The sequence below is a fragment of the Thermobia domestica genome, chromosome 9 (genome assembly GCF_964235325.1).
Source record: "Thermobia domestica chromosome 9, izTheDome1.hap1.1, whole genome shotgun sequence".
Lineage (NCBI taxonomy): Eukaryota > Metazoa > Arthropoda > Insecta > Zygentoma > Lepismatidae > Thermobia > Thermobia domestica.
Window position 1 is genome coordinate 739,982 of NC_137462.1, and position 25,555 is coordinate 765,536.

The following is a 25,555-nucleotide window of genomic DNA, read 5'->3' on the forward strand; positions in this document are numbered from 1 at the left end:
ACTGCCAAACGGGACGTTAAACTCAAAATCAACTGATATATGCCACATGTAACATTAAAACAGTGTCTGAGGACTAAAACTTGAGTGAACTAGTATTGTCTATGAGACTCGGATGTTTCTGTTTCATTTCGAATTTGAAAAAAATGTACTTGTCGATTTATATCACACGAATCTACTCCCCCAAATTAATAATAATAATAATAATAATAATAATAATAATAATAATAATAATAATAATAATAATAATAATAATAATCAAACGGTGAATTTAGTACATAACTTTTCACAAAATTAAGATTTCCTGCTCGAAGTGATTCTACCTAAGGAACGTCTGAGATGATTTTTCGTTTCTTTTACTTTTATTAAAATGTAAAACTTCCAAACAAATGTACAAGATTAAATCTAAACCTAATAGCTCTCTTTCTCTCTCTCTCTCTCTTTCTCTCTTCAATTAGTTTTTTATTGGTGAATGAATTCAAATACGATTTTTAATACAACGTAAAATATTAGTGAACTAATGAATGATACATAATCGGAAATGTATAAAATATATCACTTTCACTAAAATCACTACACTGAAAAAAAATATTTTTTCTTTTCATAATAATGAATTCAAATACGATTTTTGCATACAACGTAAAATATTACTCCAGAATAATACGCGTTCAATACTACACAGAGGCTTGTAGTGTTTGAGCCCCGTCGCCCAAAGCTTGGACCTCTCCCAACAAAAAATTTCTTGATGCACGCCTGTGTACATAGCTAGTATAGGAATTCTATGACGGGATTCTGAGCATTTTAAAAGAAATTGATGATAATAATAGGGAATATTTTAGCTACTTTCGTCCTTTTAAAGTAATATCACATACAGCTTAGACTATAATATAGAGAAAACTGTACAAAGTTCAACTTAAAGAAATGGAGATAGAGAAAACTGTACAAAGTTCAACTTCCTAGATCAACTTAAAGAAATGGAGAAATGTTCTCTTATTTGAGAACAGACAATTGTTTTAACTTGAAGATTTGTGCCCATGTTGAAATCGTGGGGTGCTGTGGATCAGTGGTAAAGCGTTCACCTCCGGTGCTTGGGGTCCCTGGTTCGATCCTAACTCTCGCCGTGTGGACTTTATGGTGCATATAGCCTCGCTGCTGAACGGAACGTTAAACTCAAAAATCAATCAACATCATGTGTACATGGGTAACGACATCCGAGATGAATAGGCAACACTAGTTTTGTCAAGTTTTAGATCTCAAACACTGTTTTAATGTTACCTAAAACACACACACATACATATCTTCGCTTCGTGTTGTTTGAAACCATGACCTAGGATAATGTTGACGCGACAGCTGGAGAACAACATTGAAATACAAAACATGTTCTGTTATCTTATTTTTCTGCTCTTTCCAAGTAGACAGTACAGATACAGAAACTCTCTCAGTTCGTTGACTTATGTATGTGTTTTTAACGTTAGATTTCACTCTTATTAACATTAGAAAATTATGAAATTAACTTTAGTGCCTCAGTGGTAGAGTGTTCACCTCTGGTGCATGAGGTCCCGTGTTCAAATCACATTCTTTTTTCTATATACTTGTCATTAATTTTAGCGACCACAAATTCCCTGCTTCCTTTACAACTTAACGAAAATATGCTATTGACTGTCCCCGGACAACCGTCCTTATCATTTCATTTTTACGTTCCAGAGGGCACGGTGGCTCAGTGGTAGAGCGTTCACCTCAAGTGCTTGGGTCCCTGATTCGATCCCAGTTCGTGCCCTATGAACTTTGTGGTGGACAAACATCGTATGCGTGGATTTCCCTTCGGAGTTCACCAGTTTCCTTCCACTTTCTTCATTACATCATATCATTCATTTTTTCATTATCACCTCTCCTTCATTAGCCTAGTAGACGTAAACGTAGGACGTAAAACTCACTTTTCACTTGTCCCATCGCCGTCCATTAGTATAGTACACTCAGCCTAACCGGCATAATCGTGGGACGTTAAACTCAAAGATTTCATTTCATTTTTTTCGTTCCAGAGGGCAGGGTGGCTCAGTGGTAGAGCGTTCACCTTAAGTGCTTGGGGGTCCCTCGTTCGTCTTCCATTAGCATAGTACACTTAGCCTAACCGATATAATCGTGGGACGTTAAACTCAAAGATTTCATTTAATTTTTTTCGTTCCATGGGGAACGGTGGCTCAATGGTAGAGCGTTCACCTTAATGGGGCGTTTACACTTGGTCGATTTAGTCGCACGACTAAATCGATTAAGTCGCACGACTAAATCGACTCGCTGCATTTGTCACTAAATCGAAGCAACTAGGCCGAATCAGATCGATGGATGTGTTCAATTATTTCAACCACAGAAAATAGAACGTCTTTCAATTCAGTTGCCAGTCGATTAGTCGCCTTCGATCAACAAGCGATTAAGTTGAAGTCCTGTTTACACGGTCGATTAAGTTGAAACTGACGTCAATTCAACTGAATCGAACGCAAATCGACTAAGTGTAAACGCCCCATAAGTGCTTGGGGTCTCTCGTTCGATCCCAGTTCGTACCCTATGAACTTTGTGGTGGACAAACATCGTATGCGTGGATTTCCCTTCGGAGTTCACCAGTTTCCTTCCACTTTCTTCATTACACCATTTCATTCATTTTTTCATTATCACCTCTCCTTCATTAGCCTAGTAGACGTAACCGTAAAACGTAAAACTCACCTTTCACTTGTCCCACCCACACAGATTATACTATTTTCATTTGCTAAAACGCACATATCTTCGTTTCGTCTGCTTAATCTTCCACTATTCGTATTTTTCTAATCGTCTACTTCAATGAAATCTTGCTTACGTTTCTATGTTCAATTATGTTCGAAATCTATGAAAGTCAATATTATAAAGTAACTTATGAAAACGTCACACGAAATTTAAACATTTCAAATATTACATTTCAATACAACCGTTTCTTCTTTCTTTTTAAAAATAATGATTTAATGTATACTTACACCGCAGCGACATGACGAAGCACTCACCTATCTGAGAAAGGGGCCTTACGAAATTTCACAAGCCCTAATCAGAATTTCATGTCTTTCGTCTCTACATTCTTCAGGAAATGTCCTAATCGAAGAACAAATATATTCAATTACATCAACAAGAATAAACTGATACCAACGTGATTAAATGTACTCAGCGAAAATAGAATTTCTCACAAACACACGAACAAAAAAAAATCATAAATCCCATATATACATTAAAGGTAAACGTAATCGCAAAGCAATACGATAACTTATATCTGAAGTCAAAAATAAAGCAAGTTTATTATGATAACTCTTTTCAAGAAACATATGAGCTTTTCCAAGCGAATAAAATCTCCCCACCTCTCCCATGCTACATTTAATATCCTTATTCAGTTTCATTTCCTTATTCACACACATTATTTGATAGATGTATCAAAATATCATCTTTAGTAAATCTTATCTATTAACAGACTTATTTTTCATTACACAAACTCAGCGTTTTCGCAATCAGATTACACTATGTTCAGTCGCACGTGAGTATGTTCGTATCTGAAGATGACAACAAACATACATGTAATCTCATAATGCTGTATACGTTTGTAAATACGATATTCACGATTCATGCAATGCGATATTCCCCTGAGCAACTAAGGTCTATTCGATCAAAGAACAGTCTGCAAACAAATTCTATTCCCATGAACACTTACAAGTGAATTCGTGAGAATCCCAAGACCAAATTAGATAAAGCAAATAGTTCATAACCTACAGACATTTCGTAGGGCGTAATCTTTTGTGTTACAACGCAATATCTCATCACAGCTTCAACTTAAGTGATTTTAATTACTTGTCATAACAGACATCATCATGTGAATATCCATATAATACTTTTCACATGCAATACAATCAACCCTGCTGATTTGAGCATACAAATTTTCTCATCCTACGTTTTTAAAACATTATGATATGCTATGAGAAGTGCTTCCGCTACCAATACGTTTTAAAAACATCCATGAACTACAACAATCGTCTTATCAACTCAATTTCCTGAGAAGGTTCCAGACGAAAATTTTCCAGACGTTTCGTGAGAATAACATCAGGTTAAACTCCTCAAATTCTACGCAGAAAATCTGGGAACTTCTATTCTTAGCATTACAAGATGGGTCTGGGGGGCTGAGGGGGGAATCTAGCTACCCAATACCAGACGACTAGAAAAATAAATGAGACGAAAAGTTTTTTTAAAATAAAATCTAATCTATATGCGAGGCACTGATGTTCAGTGATAGAGTGCTCACCTCAAGTTGGATTACTCCGTGAAATTATTTTTTTTTCATGCGAGGATTAATTCAACTCTAAATCGTGAAGTACTGGTCTCGCGTTCGATTCCGATGTACAATCTTTATTTCATAAGTTAACGAAGCTACAATCAAGGTTAGTTGTCTGCTTCACTTTCACTCCCAAAATAATAATAATAATAATAATAATAATAATAATAATAATGTGATGCTGTATTTTTTAAATTTATTTTTATGGTTGTTATTTCTGTTTTAATACCACTTTGGTCCGGGTTCGATTCTCGATGATAGAGAGAGAAAAGGATAGAGAAAGGGAGCATTGAACACTTGAAAACATTATAGTGCTTCGAAATGAAGAGCTTCGAACAATGTACATATCATATGCTACACTAAAATCAATACATGAAATTCTTTTTTTTTTATGCAAGAATTAATTCAACTCTAAATCGTGAAGTACTGGTCTTGCGTTCAATTTCAATGAGAGAGCTTTCAAAATGAAAACATATTTAGTGTACAGGTTCGATTCTCGATGAGAAAACACTGAATATTTTAAGACATTAAGTATGCTCTTCACTATGCAAAATAGCTATTCAATACATAACGAAAAGACGAAAATCAATCAATCAATTGAGAAGCTTCGAGCTTGATATTCAATCAATTGGGAAGCTTCGAACGTGATAGACGTCCAAGAGTATGAGCATAGTAACAACGTTCGCTTGCGTTCTTCGCAGGAGGGAGTGAAGTGGAGGGGTTTGGGGGGTTCAAATCCATAACGAAAAGACAAAAATCAATCAATCAATCAATTGGGAAGCTTCGATCATGATAACTAATAGAACTCTCATCCGTCCAAGAGCATCTAGCTAATCAATACATAACGAAAAGCAAAAATCAATCAATCAATCAATTAGGAAGCTTCGCCGTCCAAGAGTATGAGCATAGTAACAACGTTCCCTTACGTTCTTCGCAGGAGGGAGTGGAGGGGTTTGGGGGGTTCAAATTCATAACGAAAAGACAAAAATCAATCAATCAATCAATTGGGAAGCTTTGATCATGATAACTAATAGAACTCTCATCCGTCCAAGAGCATTTAGCTATTCAATACATAACGAAAAGCAAAAATCAATCAATCAATCAATTGGGAAGCTTCGATCATGATAACTGATAGGACTCTGAGCCGACCAAGAGTATGAGCATCCAAGACTATGAAGGTCAAGAGCATCTAGCTATTCAATACATAACGAAAAGACAAAAATCAATCAATCAATCAATTGGGAAACTTCGATCATGATAACTGATAGGACTATGATCCGTCCAACAGTATGAGCATCCAAGACGATGAAGGCATCCAAGACTATCACCATAACAACAGACTGTTCTCACAACATTTTCCCACGAACTTCTGTACTAGCCGTAAAAGGATATGAACATAGCAACTAAAGGCTTGTCGAAACTTGCCTCACATTTCCAGGAAATGACAGCGAATTCTAGGAAAAAAAAATTCCCACGCCCGACCCAAGTACATTATTCCTACTACATCCTAAAAAGATAACTTGGAGAAGTTAATATTTATGGGAAACTAATAATTTTAAGAAAAGAACTTCCTAAATTTTCTCTAAATTATTTCAAGTTAAGTAGAAAGATAAATATTATCTGCATAGTTTCTTTAGTTATATATTAGTTTCCCTAAACGGGATATGTAACGGAAAAATTCGATGTTTGAAATAAATTTATTTACAGTGGCTTTTGTTGACCTAGAGTGTATATGATTTTTACATGTTTAATTTTATCATACATATGATATATTTACATAAGGGTCAGAAAAATGGCCACTTATCAGTGAACCATTTTTTGAATAAACTACATAGTTTCCACAGGTTGCGGAACAAGAGCTAGTTCCTTCTAAAGTGGAAAGAAAGAATGATGTATATGAAGACTACGCGTTAACTGTGAAGGTCACATTTTCGATATGCTCAAGATATGTTTTGAGCACACCACACCAAAAGATAGAAAATGGTTGGTTAAAACAGGTCGTAGTCCACTCGTGAATGTACACGTGAGCGAATTACGTTTTTTCACCATCTTAATTATAAACTTTTGTGCTGAGAAAGGATTTTCTGAGCATTAGAAAAAGTGCTCTTCATAGTCCTTCCTGCGTACTCTTCATATGCAAGAGAACAAAATGCTAAAGACATTGTCAACGTTTGGTAACTATTAAGTTGATGCAAGAGAAGATTCACTCATTTTTCTATATTGTTTCTATATTAATGATAATCAGTTAAGTGTCTAAAAGTATTTATTTCCATTCGTTATGTTGGAATCAGCAAAACAATTATACAATAGATACCTCTATGCAATGATTGAAATTCACGATAAAAAATAAAAATAGGGAATATGTTTTGTGTAAATCGTATTTTGATTATTTTTAAAAAATAAAAATGAGATTACTTCAATCTGAAAGTGTTTTTATTATATACTGGTTTGCTTAGTCTAAATACTGCATCTGTGAAATATGCTAAGTGCCCGACCGACCGCTTGGATCCGCCATAGTTAGAAGTGTGGCAAAACAACTTGCACCAGTGACATTTTGAAAAAATGTCAGATGCATCTGATGTCATTTTCTCCCATTTTCATCAGAAAACCATAACTTGAGTCCAAAACGGTCGACGAAGCATGTAGCGTGCGCCAGAGATGCTGTTCTTGTCCCTATTCAATTGTGATGTGGTGATATAACCATCTGATGTTAAATATGTAAAAATTATATGGTTACATCTGGTTTACCGATGTGGGTGGGATCTCCCACCCAAATCTTCCACATACCCAGATTGTCATTCTAGCATCCATGGTTAACCAATGTTCCCTTATATGGGTCCAACCCAGATCTACAACATACTCTACAAATGAACATATCCGCACTCAGATTTTTTAAAACTTTTATATATAATCACTTAGTGTGAAAAGAAATAGGCTGAGCTCGTACGTTTCGCAATTGTGTATAGTACCTGGGTGATCAGAAATATCGTCTATTGTATGTTCCTTGTGAAAAGTACTGGGCGGTTCAAATACATTTGAATAGCTTCGTTCCTTTTACAAGGAAGATATAGAGCTACATCGGTTAACCATGGGAGTTAGAACGACGATGTGAGTATGGAGCAGATCTAGATGGGTCTACATTGACCCCACATCTTTAATTTAGAAAATATAAAAGAAAGTAATACAGAAGACATGGAGGAAATGAATTTACTATAATCTCATATTTTTTTTGAAATCGGAGGGCACAAATATATGGATGGTGCTCACAGGATGTCGCGATGGTTGGGGCGACATTCACCAAAAGAATATATAAAATTTTGTCTTTCCATTAGAGGAACAGTGATCCAAACAAATTCTTTCTTTTAGATGCAAGTTTTTAGATGTAAGTTTTTATGATTTTAAATGTCATAAAAGCCTGTTCAATCTCACTTTAACGTTGTAGTTATGGAAATACTTTGCGCTCTGTAACCTTATATAATTAGCTGGGTCCTTCTATGCTGGCCAAAATACTGGGAGGGGAAAATTGCGCTCGTAATAACCATAACATGCTACAAAATAACCCTTCCAATGAAGGTGCAGCTAGTTCTTCCGAAGAATCTCCTGGCATTATGACGAGTGATTTTGAGTTTGACCCTAAGTTAGCATCAACACCTTTAAAGAAAGAACAGCAGCATATAGTTGCTCCAGAAGCGGTCGAGGATGAGGAAGTTTATTTTCCATTTGATATACCACCTCACGTGGGAAAACCCTTGGAAAGTAAACTGCCGGAAATTTCGCCACCTGAATCCAGTAAATATGATTCCGATGATGAAATTAAGCAACTGGCAAAGAAGGAGCTCTATCAGGAAAAGACTGCACGTGACGTACTAACAACAAGTCATTTTTCATATGATTCAGGCGAAGAACTCAAGGAGTTTATAAATGAAGAACCTTGTAAGAATCTAAGCTTCTCTAAATATCCACAAGTTGCTTCTCACCCTCCTTAAGTAAAATATTCCCTTACTGCCGATAACGCACTTGCACTTTTGTTATATAATAATATTAGGCAAGAAATTTTACATAATCACGAAGTGAAGACTTCCTCAGAGGATTCATTACACTTGGACGAGAATAAGTCAATAGAAGTTAATTCACCCCACCCGAAAGAACCTCAAGTAGAAAATAGGCAAAATCTTGATGAATCAAGTGCAAGGGAAGAAACTGAAGATCGAGTAGCCAGTGTACCGGTAATGAAATTGCCGATATTTAAAGGAAGTCCTAAAGAATCTGTTGCTAGATTCCTTGATGAATATCAAACCACAACTCGTGCTCTGAATTGGCTCGACCAGGAGCAATGTATTTATTTGGTGGCTTGTCTCGAACATGCGGCTCTTGACTGGTTCTTATGTCGTAAGGAAGCCATTCAACAGTTGCAGTTTCGGGAATTAAAGCAAATGATTTCTCAAGCGTTTCCCGACGATTTATATAAAGGTCAGCTTGAACAAAACTTAAAGTAAAGAGAAAACGACTCCCTCCTCATTTTCCACCTGATAACTTCGCGTATACGTTAATAAGAGATTGTCAATTCGTAAGACCTGAAATGGGAGAGAAAGAATTGTTACGCCTATTGTATAAGGCGTTGCGCTCGGGAGAGATGGTAGGCCAATTGAAGTGAAAAGAGCTCGAATGAATTTGTGTGATCACAGATTGGCCACGAATCCGATTCGAATTTTTAATAGAAAAGTAGATGCATTGTTAGATAGTGGTTCGCAGATCTCTGTTTTGGCTGAAGAAATGATTCCTCAAGATTTTCCACTTGCTAAGCGAATGCGTGCCACAATATGTTTGCGCACACTGAGGATAAGTTAACTCAACCACTCCCAGTGGTTCGGTTAAGTTTCCAAGTTGGAACCTATGGTCGAATATCGCGTCGCTTATGGTTAAACGTAGCGTTAGTTAAACAGTCTTACAGTCTGTAACTATTAGCGGCAATCAAAGACAGCCAAACATGAAGTTTCATGTTCAGTATTTGCCAAGTCGCAAGGAACAAACAGTGTTAAATCTGTCACATGTTCAGTTTTACAACAAGAATGGTAACCCTCGGACAAATAGAAATGTTAGCTCAACATCTGTACCGCGTACGAAAGCTGAAGTGACTCAAAAAGGATTAGAGCTCAATGTTTCAGGTTCCTCTTCTGAAGATGTTTTTCCAAATTCACAACCGGAAAATGAATGTCCTATTTTGAGGATCAATTGTATTGAAACTCAAGCATCGCGTAATTTAATCACAACAGTCGAGTGCATGCAAATATCTGCTAGAAAAGTTGGTTTACTAAAAGTTAAGCCAAGTTATCCTATAGTTGGAGATCATTATGTGGAACCGAATGACGTTTTACATCGATCTTACTCATGTTTAATACCACCCACAATTTTTGTGGAAAAAAATGGGTTTGCTAAACTGCCTGTGTTCAATCTGAGTAAACGAGATGTGACTATACCTGACTCTCAAATCGTAGGACATTTAGAGAAATGTGTCTCTACACCAGAGGTAAGAGTGAACACGATTAAAGCTAGCTCACTCCCCGCTGAGAAAGTTGAAGAATAGAAATCTAAACTACAACACGATATTGGTAAGGAAATTGACAATTCCCCTGACCTTTCCCCCGAAGAACAAAAAAGAGTAATAGATCTACTGACTGAATTTCAAAATATTATTGCGTGGACAATAGGAGATACGACTGTAACACACGAATATGAGCATAGTATGGAATTAATTTCAAACATTCCTGTATCCTCACCACCCTATAGAGAGACTTTAGAGAGTAAGAGATCCATGAAGGAAGAGATTGACAAATTGCTTAAACAAAACATCATTTCTCCTTGTCGGTCTCCATATGCGTCTCCAGTTATTTTAGTCAATAAGAGAGATAATTCTACGAGGCTCTTAGTGGACTATAGAAAATTGAACACCATCATATCTCCTGACAGTTACGCTCTTCCATCACTCAACGACTTGATAGATTTATTTACAAATATTCAATTTATAAGTACAATGGACCTCAGATCTGGTTTTCTACAAATTCCCTTAAGGGAAGAGGATAAATTGAAAATGCATTCATTTGTAGTCCCGGATTGTCTAGTTTTAATGTGGTCCCAAAAGGTCTTTCCACTTCCCCCGCAGCATTTCAAAGAATGATCGATAAAGTGTTTGTCGGTTTAAACTTTAATATTATGGCATGCTCCGTGGATGACTTGATTGTTTTGGAAAATCTATAGACGAAAAGTTAGATAGACTTCGGAAAGAATTTACTCGTTTGCGAGAAGCCAATCTACAATTAAATCCCTCAAAATCTCACTTCATGTATGCCGAACTACCAATCAAATGATTCGTCGTAGGACGCGAAGGGGTTAAAATAGATCCTAAACGAATCGAGGCTATCACTAACTTTCCCGAACCACAAACAGTTCGTGATGTACGTAGTTTTGTTGGATTGGCTTGTTAAAATCGAAGATTTATTAAAAACTTTTCAGTTATCGCGAAGCATTCAGTAGATTTGACTAAGGCTGATGTAATCTTTCAATTTGGAGATAAAGAACGTCAAGCCTTTAATATCTTAAAGGAGAAGTTCGTTACTGCCCCTGTATTAGCCATCTTTGATCCGGAAGCAGATGCTACCGAGTTGTACGTAGATGAATGTGAATACGGAATTGGCGCCGTATTAATGCAAATCAAGAAAGGAGAGAAGAAACCGATTGCTTATTATAGCAGGAAAATCTCAGATCATGAAGCTAAGTCCTTAACGATCCCAGAAAAAGTGACCAAGGCATTGGTACAAGCTGTATTACATTTCCATGACTATTTAATAGGACTGCCTCACTTCACAGCGTTCACAGACAGCTGTTGTCTTTGTTATTTAAGAAATATGAAAAATCTAAAAGGAAAATACCTCCATTGGTTAGTTAGGCTTCAATTTTACAGCTTTTCAATAAAAGCGATAAAAGGTAACCCCTCTAATGTCCAGATATCCTACGCAGACCTTAAGTGAGGAAGAAAACGCAAATCGAGAGGACGGACTTTATATAAATACAATGAAAATTGACGCCCCTGATGTAATCAAGTCCCAGAAAGAAGAGGAATATTTTGGGTGAATACGCGATATAGTAAGATCTGATCCTACTAATAATGAGGCTCTTCCTTATATATTAGTAGACGAGATGTTATATCGTAAAGCCAATAACGATTTGAAGCAATGTGTCCCACGTTGTATGGTCCCTGAAATTTTATATGCTACCCATACAGCATGTCTAGAAGGCGGATATCTTGGAGAGAGCAAAGTGTTTTTTCGTGTCAATAAGCGATTTTATTGGCCTCGGATGGGAACTGATATCAGAAATTTTATCAGGCCTTGCCGCGAATGTCAAGAACGCAGGGACTCAACCACTAAACCATTAGGGTTGCATGAACCAATCAAACCAATAGCTTTTCATACTTTAAATTTGAAAGTGTTTGGCCCACTGCCCTCCTCTAATGGTTATAAGTATGTCATGACCGTTGTCGATATCTTTTCAAACTATGTAGTGGCACGACCTTTAAAAACCATAACAGCAAAGAATGTTGCAAAGTTTTTATTAGAGGATATTATTTATTTTGGTCCACCCCGCCATATATTGTCAGACCTTGCTTCTAAATTCCACGCATAAATAACTAGCGAAATTATGGCTGTACTAGGTATACATCAAAAGTTTAGTACTACTTATTATCCTAGGACAAATTGACGAGTGGAGAAATATGATCATACTTTGGCAAACTATTTGAGAAAATATGTGTCTACTTCTCAAAAAGATTGGTCTCTATTTGTTAGAACTGCTTGTTACGCTTATGATACTGCGAGACACGAACACCATCCTTATTCTCCTTTTGAATTGGTGTTTGGTAGAAAGGCTGTATTAGGTATCGAACTCGAGACACCATGTCGAACCCCGTATGGAAAACTCGTGAAAAAGAAAACCCGTGAGCCTGGTCGTTAGTCGTATAAGAAAACTAGCTCAAAAGGCCTTAATTAGTCAGCAGTAAAAACAAAAAAGCCAAAATTGATAAACATAGGAACGCCCATACGTAAAAGGAAAATGATTTAGTCTTCATTAGAAATTTGGCAACTAAGCCGGGGTTATTTCTTAAATGTAAACGAGGGAGATCAGCCAAAGAAAGTTAATGTTGGACGAATGAAGTTATATTATCCAAGTTCTCTAGTTCCAAACCTGATCGATTTTGTTTGATCATCTCACACTGCATAGTCAAATTAAAATATGTCACTTTAATAAGTTATCGCGGTAGACGTAGGAACTTCTAACGTGAAATTCAATGATGATGCTGGCTTTCTGAAAGAAATGTTATATTAATACCTAAATAAATAAATAAACAAGTAAATGGGTGCTCAATCAATTAAGTAAATATATTTATATGTATAGAAGGAATATATAGAGAAAATAGTAGTTTAGAGAAGTACAAGATTGTTTCTAAATCCATATATTGTAGGAAACCCTGCTAAAAAAGAATAAAAAGAAGAGAGAATGCATGAACAATAAAAATATATAACTAAGGAATTAAATTGATTTCCTTAAGTAGGTATACATTCCTGGTGTAGACTAGCAGACCAAAGACAGACAGACAGACAAAACAACCAAGTGAAAAGAAAAGAGAGAAATGAAAAATAAAAATTATTTATTTGTTAAAAGTAAAACTTCCGTTAGAAGGATTGAAAATCGCATTAATGAGCGAGAATAAAACTTAAAAATAGGATACGACTTTGTATTTTATAGGTCCAGATAGGTTTTGCCTTCGCAGCCTCCGCTAAGCTTGGTGAACCATTGCCTTATTGGCAAGACGGAATAAAACACCTCATGAACTTTTTCGAATTAGGTATGCAGTTCTAAGAGCATGTAACAAACTAGAATTAATTATGAGTACGTATTACATATTAAAAAATGGTACATATTAAAAGGTTTGGACCCCGTGTATTGGAAATTATCTTTACCCGTGAGCCTGGTCGTGGTCGTGTGTAAATGAAGTTGAGAGACTACTTAAATTGTATGAATTTGCTAAGGTTCAAGCAGGTTTACGTGCCCTCACTGATGCTCCTTTGGAGCTTCATAATGTGGAATGTAGTCAACCCAAGATAAAATCAATCGACAAAGAGTATTGATGAATCGTGGAGAACAATGACTTTATAATAATAGAAATCGTGGTATAAGAGGTCACTATATAATAACCTTACCTAACCTAAGGTTAGTAAACCAGCCTTGGTAATTATTTTCTTTTATCTTAATCATTGTATTTCTTTATTTTTATTTTCTTTCCTTTTACTGTTAATGTCTATAATGTGCAGGTAATTAGTAATTAGAAGAGTTAGCTAAGGAAACAAAAGCGTATTAAAAGGACTGATATAGTCCTTTATATCATAAGATAACGAATCATGAATCACTAAATGCTTCATCCTCGTATAGCAGAATGGTGTACCTTTCCATAATTCTATTAGTATTATTTTACTCTAGAACATTATATTATGAAGCAGTGAGAACGTAGAAGTTGTCATTTGAAAAACAAAGACAAGAAAAGAACACGAGCGACAAAAATCTTAATTCTGTGTAATCATATTTTGCTTCCTTTTAGAAATAATGCCTCTATTAATTGTCATTGCTCGTGAGTAATTACGTCTTGTTTTGTTTGTATTAATGCAATGCAACATTATAGTATATTCTATATAAAGTATTATAGTTACATACATTATTGTATTAAAATATTGCAGATGGATGAAAATTCACAATTCACCGTTTGCGTAAGCACTATAGATAGTCCTGAAATACCGGTGTACACCCCTTTTTGGATTGGCATGAATGTAGGCAATGTACTCTGTTACGAAGCCAGGACTCCTTCTTCCCTCTTTACTTTTTTTTTCATTTCCGCTCTATTTCCGGCCTGATCCTGCAACGTTCTGTACCTTTTTGGAAGGTCTCTAAACAAGTATATGTTTTGTTATATATTTCATATTTATTAAATAAAATATTGTGATATACTTCATATTTGTTAAATCAAACATTGTTTCTTTTCTCAACGATTTTACTTCATAAGTATTATCTGCTATTATGTAATAGTGTTCTCTTGCATAGTTTCTGTATTCCGGAAGTAAGTTATATACTTTCTTATTCAACTAATCGTTATCAGCACACGCTCTCGGCAAGAACACAAAAATCTTTATCTACAATTTGCATGCAATGAAGTGCATTACTTTAAAAAGGAGAAGGTTCTAAAATATAAAATCACCATCATTACTATTTGAGATTAATGCTCTACTATTGGAATTAGGTCAAGTTGAATGGCAGCAGCCTTACTCAAAAATTTTCATGCAATACTAATAATGTTAATAATAATAATCATGATAAAATACATATAATTTGTACCGTCATCTAAGTTAAATAATAATACTAATGAGCATATATAAGGTATTCACTTCTCGATTCCCCGTGTAAATTACCATCGATCCTCACTTACTTAAATTCGTTACCTTCAATTGATTAATGTACATGTTATATAACAATAGCCTTTATTACTCTTACTATAACAACGATTATGAGTCAATATTATTTGAATACCTTCCTCTAATACCACTACTTCCATTGCGACCACTTACATGGCTTCCTGTGCGTATTTCTTGTGCGCTCATTATTGATTACGCTCCCTCCTTATACTGGTGACGTTTTCTAATCGTTGTAACTACCATTTACTATTGCAAAAAAATTATTTTTCTTTTACTCTAAATTCTTTTTTCTTTTAATTTTATTTCCTTACTATAAGTTCAATTTTTCTTTTTTTATTACTTAATATATCTATATAATTTTTATCAACATTACGTTAGGAAATTCAGGTTATGCTATGGTGTTACTTTTTTAAATCTTTTAATTGAAAATGGTATATTATAAATAGTGTTTTATTCTATTTTCATGGATCTAATTGACTTCTGAGTGCGAGTTCTGTTCTTTGAAAAATGGAAGAATGCCTAAGAAGAGTAAAATTTGGAAACTCCCTCTCCCTTTCGAAATCCTTACTGTTCTTCGGACATCAGACTACAACTTTAGGAAGTAATTGTTTTTAATTGTGTATAGTGGTGTATTTCAGTGGCGTATTTCATTCAAAACGTGGCATTATTTGCAAGAGTTAGAGTATTATACTATGTGGTATTATACTATGTCAGAATATAGTTTCTACTTACCACTTGATACTCTTCCAATGGTAATCCTTTGGTAGGATGCTGAAGTAAATCACGCCGAGGCGACTATAATATTTCCAATATGATTTAAATCCCTAATTACCCGCAGTATTAAGCACACGGTTATATTTTGGTTGGAATTGTTGTAATTGCATTTAATATGCATTTCTTACTTAAACAACACTCACACCAATACCTACATTACGATCACTTCGCGATTCTCAAGAATAAGAGTAACTACGTTGTGCATGTCAATCCGCGAATTACCACCGTTTAACTAAGTGATCACAAGCTTTTGCATACTATAAAATATTCTTACTTTCCTTATATGATGTGTGGTGTCATCCTTAGAACATTGACTCGATCAAGGAGTATCGAACCCAACATTTTTTTAATTATGAAAACTCAATAGCATTCACAATTAAGCCCCTTATTCTTGTGGATTCCAACAGTTAAAACAAAAAGGAGTATAGAATTACTTCTTAGTCCGTTGGAAATTTTGTAAATGTTTTCCTAGACAAAGTGGCACACGCTTCCTGCCTATGCAAATTATAGCCAGTCAACAGGAAATGCCTGCGGTTTTACCTAATCTTAGATTGCGAATAATTGCCGGTGGCAATATACTTTAATACCAGCAAGAAGTTAATAAAATGTGAATGATTAAAATTATCTAATTGGCTAAATTCAGTATACCTGATAACTCGCCCACGACCTCAACCGGAAGTATGAACCACTAGGTGTGGAGGATCCAAATCTAACTAAGTATTGGTTCGATTCTCCAGAATCCCCGACTAATAAACAACAAGGGATCCTTTTCCTTCCTCGCTCCTTTTGAATACACCTGTAAACTTTTAAAATGCACAAAAGAGGAGAAAGGAAAGAGAGGAAATCACCCCTTATTTTGGGTTCAAAATGAGAGCACTCATAACGAAACAGGGTTCCAATATTATAGTTTCACCGACATGTAGACTCAAGGCGGCGACTACAGGTGAACTCATTATTAAACTTCTATTTATCTTGTTGCTTTTGTCATGCATGACATAATATAAAATACAATAGAATAGTAAATTAAAATTTTAAAAGATTGTAGTATTAAAAACCTGCAAAATCCAGTGACAGTAGTCCACCCTCGATTCTTCGTGATCTACATACTAGGATTTCATTGTATAAAATAAAGTATGAATAAGTCAGCACTCTTAGATATCTCGAATCTGTATGTAATCAAATCTCTACATTGCTATGTAACTACAGAAATTGACTTCTAAACCCCATTAATTGTTGTTGTTACAAATTACTCATTTGGGGTGCCTACTTTGTAAATATTCACCCATCTTTGTAATGTAATCTACCATAAACTATGTATTGGCGTATCTTCTTTTCCATTCATGTTAGAATTTTGCTCTTCAATTTCCTAATGTCATTAAATTAGATGCCACAAATGCATCAATCTCTTAACCAATTGTTGTTTCATTCATTCAATCATTTTATAAGCATAATATTGATAATAAAATCTATGTAATGTAATGGAATAATGCAAACTAATTGCGCTCCTGAGTATACAACGTTCGTTACTAATTATAGCAATGCTAATTCTTACTTACTTGTGTATTGTTCAATTTTAATGGGAGCCTATTTCGTTGAATGTGAGATGGTACACCTCTCACTAGATTGTAAGCATTTAACGTACCTAACTGTATATCAATACTTACTCTTAATAAAATTTCAGACTCTATCAATAGTGACTCAACTATACTAAAAAAACTAAGTTCGAATCTGAGATAGTGTTCTGAACGTTACAAAATTATCGTTGGAGTGATAAACCGAACGGTTCTCTGTTATTGTCAAGTAATCTAAATTACTATATTATTAGACTATATTATTATTATATTATGTCGTTACTTTCTCTCTATGCCCTCTCCTTGCCCATAACAAATTCCAATAAAAAGTGGGTGTTTGTCGTTCAATGTTTTATTGCAAACGTCAATGTTTGTACACGATTCTGTTGTAATGAATCTCTGGAGGAGATGAGAAATATTAGCTATTCTGAACTTCCAGGGAATTAATCGATTGTTATAATGTTAACCTTTTGCAAATGTAGCGAGTTCAATATATTATTGACTTTTCAACCTTAATGTGGTAATTCATTCACGTAACTTCTTGTAAATGTAGCATGTTCAAATTATTATTGACTTTTCAACGTTAATGTAGTATTTCATTCACGTAATTACTTGCAATTATAGCATGTTCAAAAGGTTGTTGACCTTTAACTTTGATATAGTACATCAGTACTGCTTTATGCTGTGTCAAACTAACATATATTTGTTAATTTGCAGTTAATTATACTTGACCACTTGTATTTCCATTTAGCTGTGTTGAGTTATGAAACAGAGACGCCATCCATTCTCTGTATTATTGTTAAGAAAAGGTTAAATGCGACTATGCTGACAACAGGTTCATAATTAGGTGCATGACCTATAATATTCTTCACTTTGCAAAATTTTTTTTCAATATAAGTTCTTCTACGAGGGCCACTCGGAAAGTAAGTTACCCATGTTCCGGCGCTAACGCTAGCTTCTTGGCAATTTTCGAGGTCTAAAATTACGAGGCAGTGGGAATGTGACACTGAATCCAAAAATATGGTTACATTGTTTTTTATTGAAGGAATTGAAAAGATCATTTTGAATTCATATGCATATTAAAAGACATTTTTCTCTTTTGACTTGCCACGAGCTAGCAACAGAGAAAGGAACTACGTATAATTTGCTGAAGGTGACTGATGTTGCTTTTGCTGCGCAATTTTGTAGGAAGTTTACTTGTTGAAAGTTACTCATAGTCATCATTCAGGATATATATAATCATGATTTTGACAACGTGACGCCGCATTAATGTGCGGAAATTGGTTAAATAGTTAAGAATCTATGGAAAAGTTTAGAAATCATGCTATTGAATTCTTCCGGCCATGACAGTACACGTGTGTACATGTGTCATGCCATGTATCCTGGGTGCGGCCCTTGTCAAGAGCCAATCAGAATGCAAAAGAGCAATAAGTTTCCATATTTGTGGATCTGATGCAAACGGAAAAACTGACTGATACGAGGTTTGGGTGTGTCCCACGCAAAATAATAAAAAGGGACCTCAAGGTCTCAATTATTCATTCGGAGATACGAAAGTCGAGATTCGAGACGCAGGTTGTGAGCTGACAATCATCGTCAAAGTTCTACGAGTTACAAGACTACTCCTATAAGGTATGTACGAGCACTTGTTGCATCAGTAATTTCAAGTTTAGAGATGTCATGCAGTACTTCAAAATGTTCTGTTTATCCTTAGTAAAACTTTCAAGATTAAGAACTGTTGTCGCATATTCGTATTGCATCTTCCGTCTCCAATAACTTAAATATCTGAATAACTTGCCTGTTAATCGATCTATGTTAAGATATAAAACTATAAAATAAACTATGAGATATCAAATAACTAATGTGAATTACTCAATTAAATGTTGTTGTATATTACAAATTTTAGTTATGTAATAAACTTACTATTTATAAATAATGTTGTCATTCCCCTAGATTATTCCCCTTTTCCCATGAAAATCATGGTGTAATTTAATTCTTTTGTGACAACCGGTAAAGAAATAGCGTGAGCAGTTCTCTACATTATGTGGAAATTAACGAGCTAAGTAAACAGAAAGAGACCTGCACATCGTCACAGTTGCAACATTCTAGGCATTTAAATTTTCAAAACGGAAGTTTGTAAAGTATATTTTGATTCTCACTTTCTAATAATCTATTTTTTTCTGATAAACAGCACAAATTTCTTCATGATACTTCAATAAGAAAAATTAGAATCTTGAAAATAGATTATGCCATTTTCACACATAAATTATCCCTTAGTGTCCGCCATTGGATCTGCTCTATTAGAATGTTTTCTAGTTTGGGAAATATAAATTTAATTTTGTTGTAGAAACGGACCTACGTTACATTTTAGGGAATTCTAATATCTGTAACTTCGTAATATCTGTAACTTCAGGATTTCCTTTAAAATAGGGACATTACTATTCCGGTTCCATTGAATATTTTTATGCTCGGTTTACACTGTTAAAACTGTATTGAAACATACCAAAATCCAAAGCGGGTCATTGTGAGAAAAGCAAGGAACCTTCAGCTACAGAACTTATAATCTTCAAAACAAGAGCTGAACTTTCAACAAGCAAAGGATGAATTTGAGCTACTTTTTTATATAATTAATTTCATAAGTTCTTAATGTTAATTTTCAATTTTATGCAGAGCATTGACCTTCCTGTTCAAGATTAGTTTGGTTGGCAGAAAAATTGAACGTCAATATATTTTGTATTATGAAGTATTCGTGAGAAACCGTAATACTCTGGCAACTAATTTCTTGAGTTTCTTATATAACATTGCCAGCTTTGTGCAAACTGTGTATTCTATGCTGGTTAATAAAAACCCGCTGTGTGTCATACATCGTCGAAATGGACATAACTATTCCCTGCTTTGAAACTTAAGCAATCATATTTTTTCTATGGCACCTTTACAAAATAGAATGTCGAAACTATTGCTTTTAAAACCGGTAGGTCCCACAGCCACAAATGGATTCACAAAAAAATACCACCCGTAGACGGATTGGAACTTGATTCATTCAGTTGCTAGGCAAACTGATAATCCTTACTGACTACACTATTGCGCCCCTGATACTGCTTTTTGGAATGGAAACTGAAAATCCGTACGCCGATAAACTTAAAATTGTAATTATATGCTAGTGTAGTTGTTAATAAAATCAGATTGTCAAAGCGGTGGTCCATTCTTGATTTCATTCCCAGAAATATAGCTACATTCTAAATGCGTGCTTAATCTAAAGATAAAATAAAACTACATACTCAAAGCAAGTCCATGAGTAGAGTATCCAACTTCATTGGCGTAACCGAAACCTCATTACGAGAGTGCTTCAAATATCAATCATAAAATATGTATGTGTACAGACCTCTAAGAATGGCGACTGGATATATATATAGTCTGGCGCCTAGTTAATTTAAGCTTAAAAAACGTTTTTCTATGTATCGAATTCGTCACAAATTGCATAAATTAAAACTGCACGAGATGAAATGGCAACAAAACTATGATCTGGCTACCGAATTCAAATGTATAATTTGTACTCCTCTCGACAATATACAGCAAAGCATTATATAGATACTTTTACACATAGGCTTTGAAACGTTTGAAGTAAAAGGCTAACCACGTATGTATCCAAATCAACATATTCTGGCGCCCAAAGCTGCACTTTAGAGCTCTCACCCCCTCCGGAAATTATTGATAAAATTGTTATCTACTTTGTATTTAATATTCAGCTACACGAAATCTCATTTTCGAATGAGCGTTTATACCAGGATTCCCCGTGAGGAGTAAAGTTTAATATAGAAATGGCCATATCAGAAATTTTAGAAGATTAATTTATTCCTTAAGATCCAAGTATCCCCAAAAAATATGTGGCCCTGGCCTACAGAACAGTAACTGATTTTAGGTTTTCTGAGAGACAACAAGATTGCCCAATAGAGAAGTGATAACATTTGCTAAAACATAAAGGGAATTACTAAACGCTCTTTCGCAGTTGATATAGATTTACTATCGCAAGTGCCACTTTTTTAACTGGGAGATGCATGGTCACTTCATCGTTTCTCATGTATCCCGCTTTCTCGAAGCAGTGCAATGCTAATTTATTTCGATAGCTTTACCACTGACTCATGATTCAGAATTAGCAGCAATTAATGCGTAGTCAGAACGCGTCATTCTTGCTTGCGCATATATATTGACTTATGCTTATATATATATATATGTGTGTGTGTGTGTATGAAGTTGTAACAAAAAGAGTCAGTGAATCAAACTCAGAAACTCGCGACGTGTAAAGCCTCTGTTTGCAAACAGAGACTGACCATGGCTCGGGTACTAAATATAGCGAACATTATAAAGTGAACTTATGACTTCTTGGCTATTGACTTTCGTTGAGATCGGAGGCAGCAAGCAGATCTGTTTTTTCCCGGCTACGGCACTGTCTTGCGTTATTAAGCTTGTCACGTTTAAGAGGAAACTTAAATAAGAATCACTTACGTATGTTTTTTTCTTATCAGTTTTTAACTGTCATACGTATATTTTCCAAAAAACACAATAGTAAGAACGGAAAATTTTACATGGATCAGTATGTGCTTGCCTTTTCAATCAACAAACACGAAGTTTAAAGGTATGACACTACTTTGAGGATACGGTACTTCAATATATAAGATATATATTTAGTTTGGTGTATGAATATTTTTATAGAAGTGTTTGGTTTTAAAGAAGTGTTTTCAAAGTATTGAATTTTGAACCTAATTCTTTTCCACCATTAAGACGTGAAATTTTTTGTCTACATGTAAACTTATGCATACTTAACCATCTTTATATTTTGATTTTTTGAGAATATTCTTCTTTTATATGTGAAAATGGATTGTGCCAAATTTTAATGTTCTTTCTGCATTTCTTAGACGTCAGGGATATTTTTATCTCCTTTCTGTACTCTATATGCCATTTATATGTGTCACTCTTATCTCTTAAAATGTATTGCTAAATTTAGTTTTGAACTTAGTCGTTTTTTACTCTCTTTGCTTGTATGAAGGTTTTTAGCTTTATATGTTTGCACACCTATATACACTCATACATATACCGTCATTCACTCTATATTTTGGAGAAATTAGTTTTGAATATAACGCCTTCAAAACTTCACCAGATTGGTTTCCAATCTTTGCTGCTAACGTCAACACAATCTTGCGACGAAGAAGTTTTCAGTTGTTTGACCTAAATTGACTTTAATCCGAATATTTAACCACATTGTATATTTTGCCACATCTGAACCTCCCTAATACCCAACACTCTTAGGTCCTGTTTTATCTCAACTGTATATATAAACACCTGACTTGCAAAAGTTGAATTTCGGTTAAATTCTTTCTCGCACTCTTAACACGAACGAAAGTTCCTCCTAAGTGAAGCATACTCAACTCTTGACAAGTTTGACTTTCTCACTTGCAAACACGAACACGTGATATAAATGTGATCTTAGATTACATAAATCTCGGGATCAAAAGGTGTTACAAAATCTGAAAAAATCTCTTTCCACACTCTTGGTGTCATCTTTTCCACCTCTATGTTAACATGTGTGTGTACAACTGTGAACTTTGGCCAAATTCCTTTTCACAATGTTAGTATGTGTCTACTTTTCACAAGTATGTACAAATATGTGTCTAGCTAAACATGATTCACTACTTTATGCCTTTCCACAATCAAGGCACGTGTGAGTATTTTCACGTACGTACATGAGTAAAGCTCACCGTGGACTTTGACCGATTCCATGCCATATAGTTTGCATGTGTGAGAATTTTCACGTGTATGTATTAGCATATGGCTAGCCAAACCAGTTGATTCATTCCGTTGCCACAATATTGTCATGTGTGAGGCTTATCACCTTTATGTATTAATATGTGTGCCTTCAAATATGTACCTCGTCTAAACCTTTTACCACAATGCTGGCATGTGTGAGGCTTCTCACCTGTATGTGTTAACATGTGACTAGTCAAATGATTTTTATGAATAAATCCCTTACCACACTCTTCGCATTTATGAAGTTTTTCACCTGTATGTATTAGCATGTGCTTAGCCAAATACGATCGTTGATTGAATCCCTTTCCACAATCATGGCATATGTGAAATTTGTGACCTCTATGAATCAGCATGTGTTTTTTCAAATATGAACTATGTTTAAATTTTTTACAACACTCTTGGCATGTGTGAGGTTTTTCATCTGTATGTATTAACATGTGCATAGCCAAATGGGATCGTTGATTGAATCCCCTACCACAATCTTGGCATGTGTGAGGCTTTTCACCAGTATGTATTAACATGTGCGTAGCCAAACTGTATCGTAGATTGAATCCCGTTCCACAATCTTGACATTTGTGAGGCTTTTCACCTGTATGTATTAACATGTGTTTTTTCAAATATGAACTTCGTGTAAACCTTTGACCACAATTTTGGCACATATGTCCCTTATCACCGGTATGTGTTAACATGTGTGTTTTCAAATATGAACTATGTTTAAATCTTTTACAACACTCTTGGCATGTGTGAGGTTTTTCACCTGTATGTACTAACATGTGCACAGCCAAATTGAATCGTCGATTGAACCCCTTCCCACAATCTTGGCATGTGTGAGGCTTTTTACCAGTATGTATTAACATGTGTGTAACCAAACTTGAACGTTTATAGAATCCCTTTCGACAATGATGGCATATGAGGAGTTTTTCATCTGTTTTTGTTAACATGTGTCCAACAAAACTTGAAGGTACTTTGGATTCCTTTCTACACTCTCCGAATTTGTGCGGTTTTTCACCTGTGTTTTTTAACATATCTGTTGCGAAATGTGATTGAGGAAACCCAGCGTAAGACTGCTTGCAAATATGAGATTTCCCACCTGAATGACAATTTATATCCTTCCGTGTAGTAAACATATATGCTTTCCTGGAAACAGTGTTTTTATGTAACCTGCAACAAAATCAATCAAAACGCTAATGGATATCGAGCTAGATAAGAAACACTAATGATATGCAAACAGTTCCATATCAAATACTTGCTTTCTGCTATTGCATCTTAAAGCTCGTTATTGCCATTTGTTATGCGGTCTTTATTATACGTTATACAAATGACGTCTTCCGTCTATGCTTCATGTATCCTATCTATCATATCTCATACGTAAGAAAAGTTCTTATCGATGTGAGTATACACATATATCTATAACAACTTATTGGCGTTCAGGGACCTAGAAAAACATTCTGCAGTAGTAATTCTCGCGCCAGTTGACTACTTTCCTCTCTGTGAGTATATTTTCGCTAAATAAAATATGTAAACATTTAGCTAATCCATCCGAAATCCGCAATTTGTAGATTACCATCTTTATTTTTCATACGTATTTTTGGTGTATTGTGGAAACGTTGGTTTGTGTAGGTTATATTAAGTTCGTATAGCATCTATTAAAGACATATGTACTAGGTACCATAAAACTGAACCTAACGTGCACAAGGCAATCAAAGAGTATACAAAAAGTAAAATCTTTACGCATTTGTTCAAAGTTTACTCTATATATTTTAATATTGATGCTAATATTATACTATATGTAATACATATTTACACTACCCATGTAAATTATCACTTCCTGTCCCATAAAGTATGATAGGTCTATAAAACGATTAGGCCATTTTAGTGCGTGTTGTTGATACATTCTGGGCACATATATGGATTGCGTACGCTCGCATCCCAGATAGCTTGTATGACCTATTTCCTTTGTCCTTGTGTTGACCCCCCTCTTCTCGCGTAGCTTTTGTAGCACCCCGTACACCTTTCTCGAACTTTGTTGGGGAAAATACGTGCAGGTGTGAAAATTAGCTGATGTTCACTATTTTCCTGTTTGCTGGTACAGTAGGAGCTGATTTATCTTGGATTGATGCGCAACATAAAGATTCCATTATGGCGTCGTGAAATTCCTTGATTTTCATCTTGTCTCTCAAGATATTACTATTATAGAGATACTGAGCAATTACAAGGTTTGTACCTCAAATTGCCTAAATAACAATTTTTCCTTACCACTTTGTATATCTTCTAGAATTGTACTATATATGGCTATCTGGTCACAAGTATAAATTCCTTTCGTGGTTGTAATTTGCAATGCACTTAGGTTTTTTAAGTTCTTGGCAACGAAAGGTTTTCAAGAGATAGTCGTCTGCAGACTTAGCAGTGGAAATCATTAGGATATCTCTTTGGCCTTTCAACTTCAAAACTGAAACACCTCCTCCTGATTTTTTACCATTAACCTCTTTTCCTCTCAACTTCATACATTTCACTTCCTTATGAATGTTTTTTTTTTTCTTATTTCACAAGATCCCAACGAGATGAGA

At 35.1% G+C, this 25,555-nt stretch overlaps 1 protein-coding gene across 2 annotated transcripts in view; it reads right to left on the minus strand.

Annotated features, from left to right (window-relative positions):
* Positions 1 to 21,867: 21,867 nt before the first annotated feature.
* The window catches only part of LOC145694324 (uncharacterized), a 52,405-nt gene continuing 48,717 nt past the window's right edge, over positions 21,868 to 25,555 (minus strand). For both annotated transcript variants that reach the window (XM_081770431.1, XM_081770432.1), the window contains exon 3: positions 21,868 to 24,149. In XM_081770431.1, the coding sequence (XP_081626557.1) occupies positions 23,054 to 24,149 (1,096 nt within the window). In that variant the 3' untranslated portion in view covers positions 21,868 to 23,053. The remainder of the gene's footprint in view (positions 24,150 to 25,555) is intronic.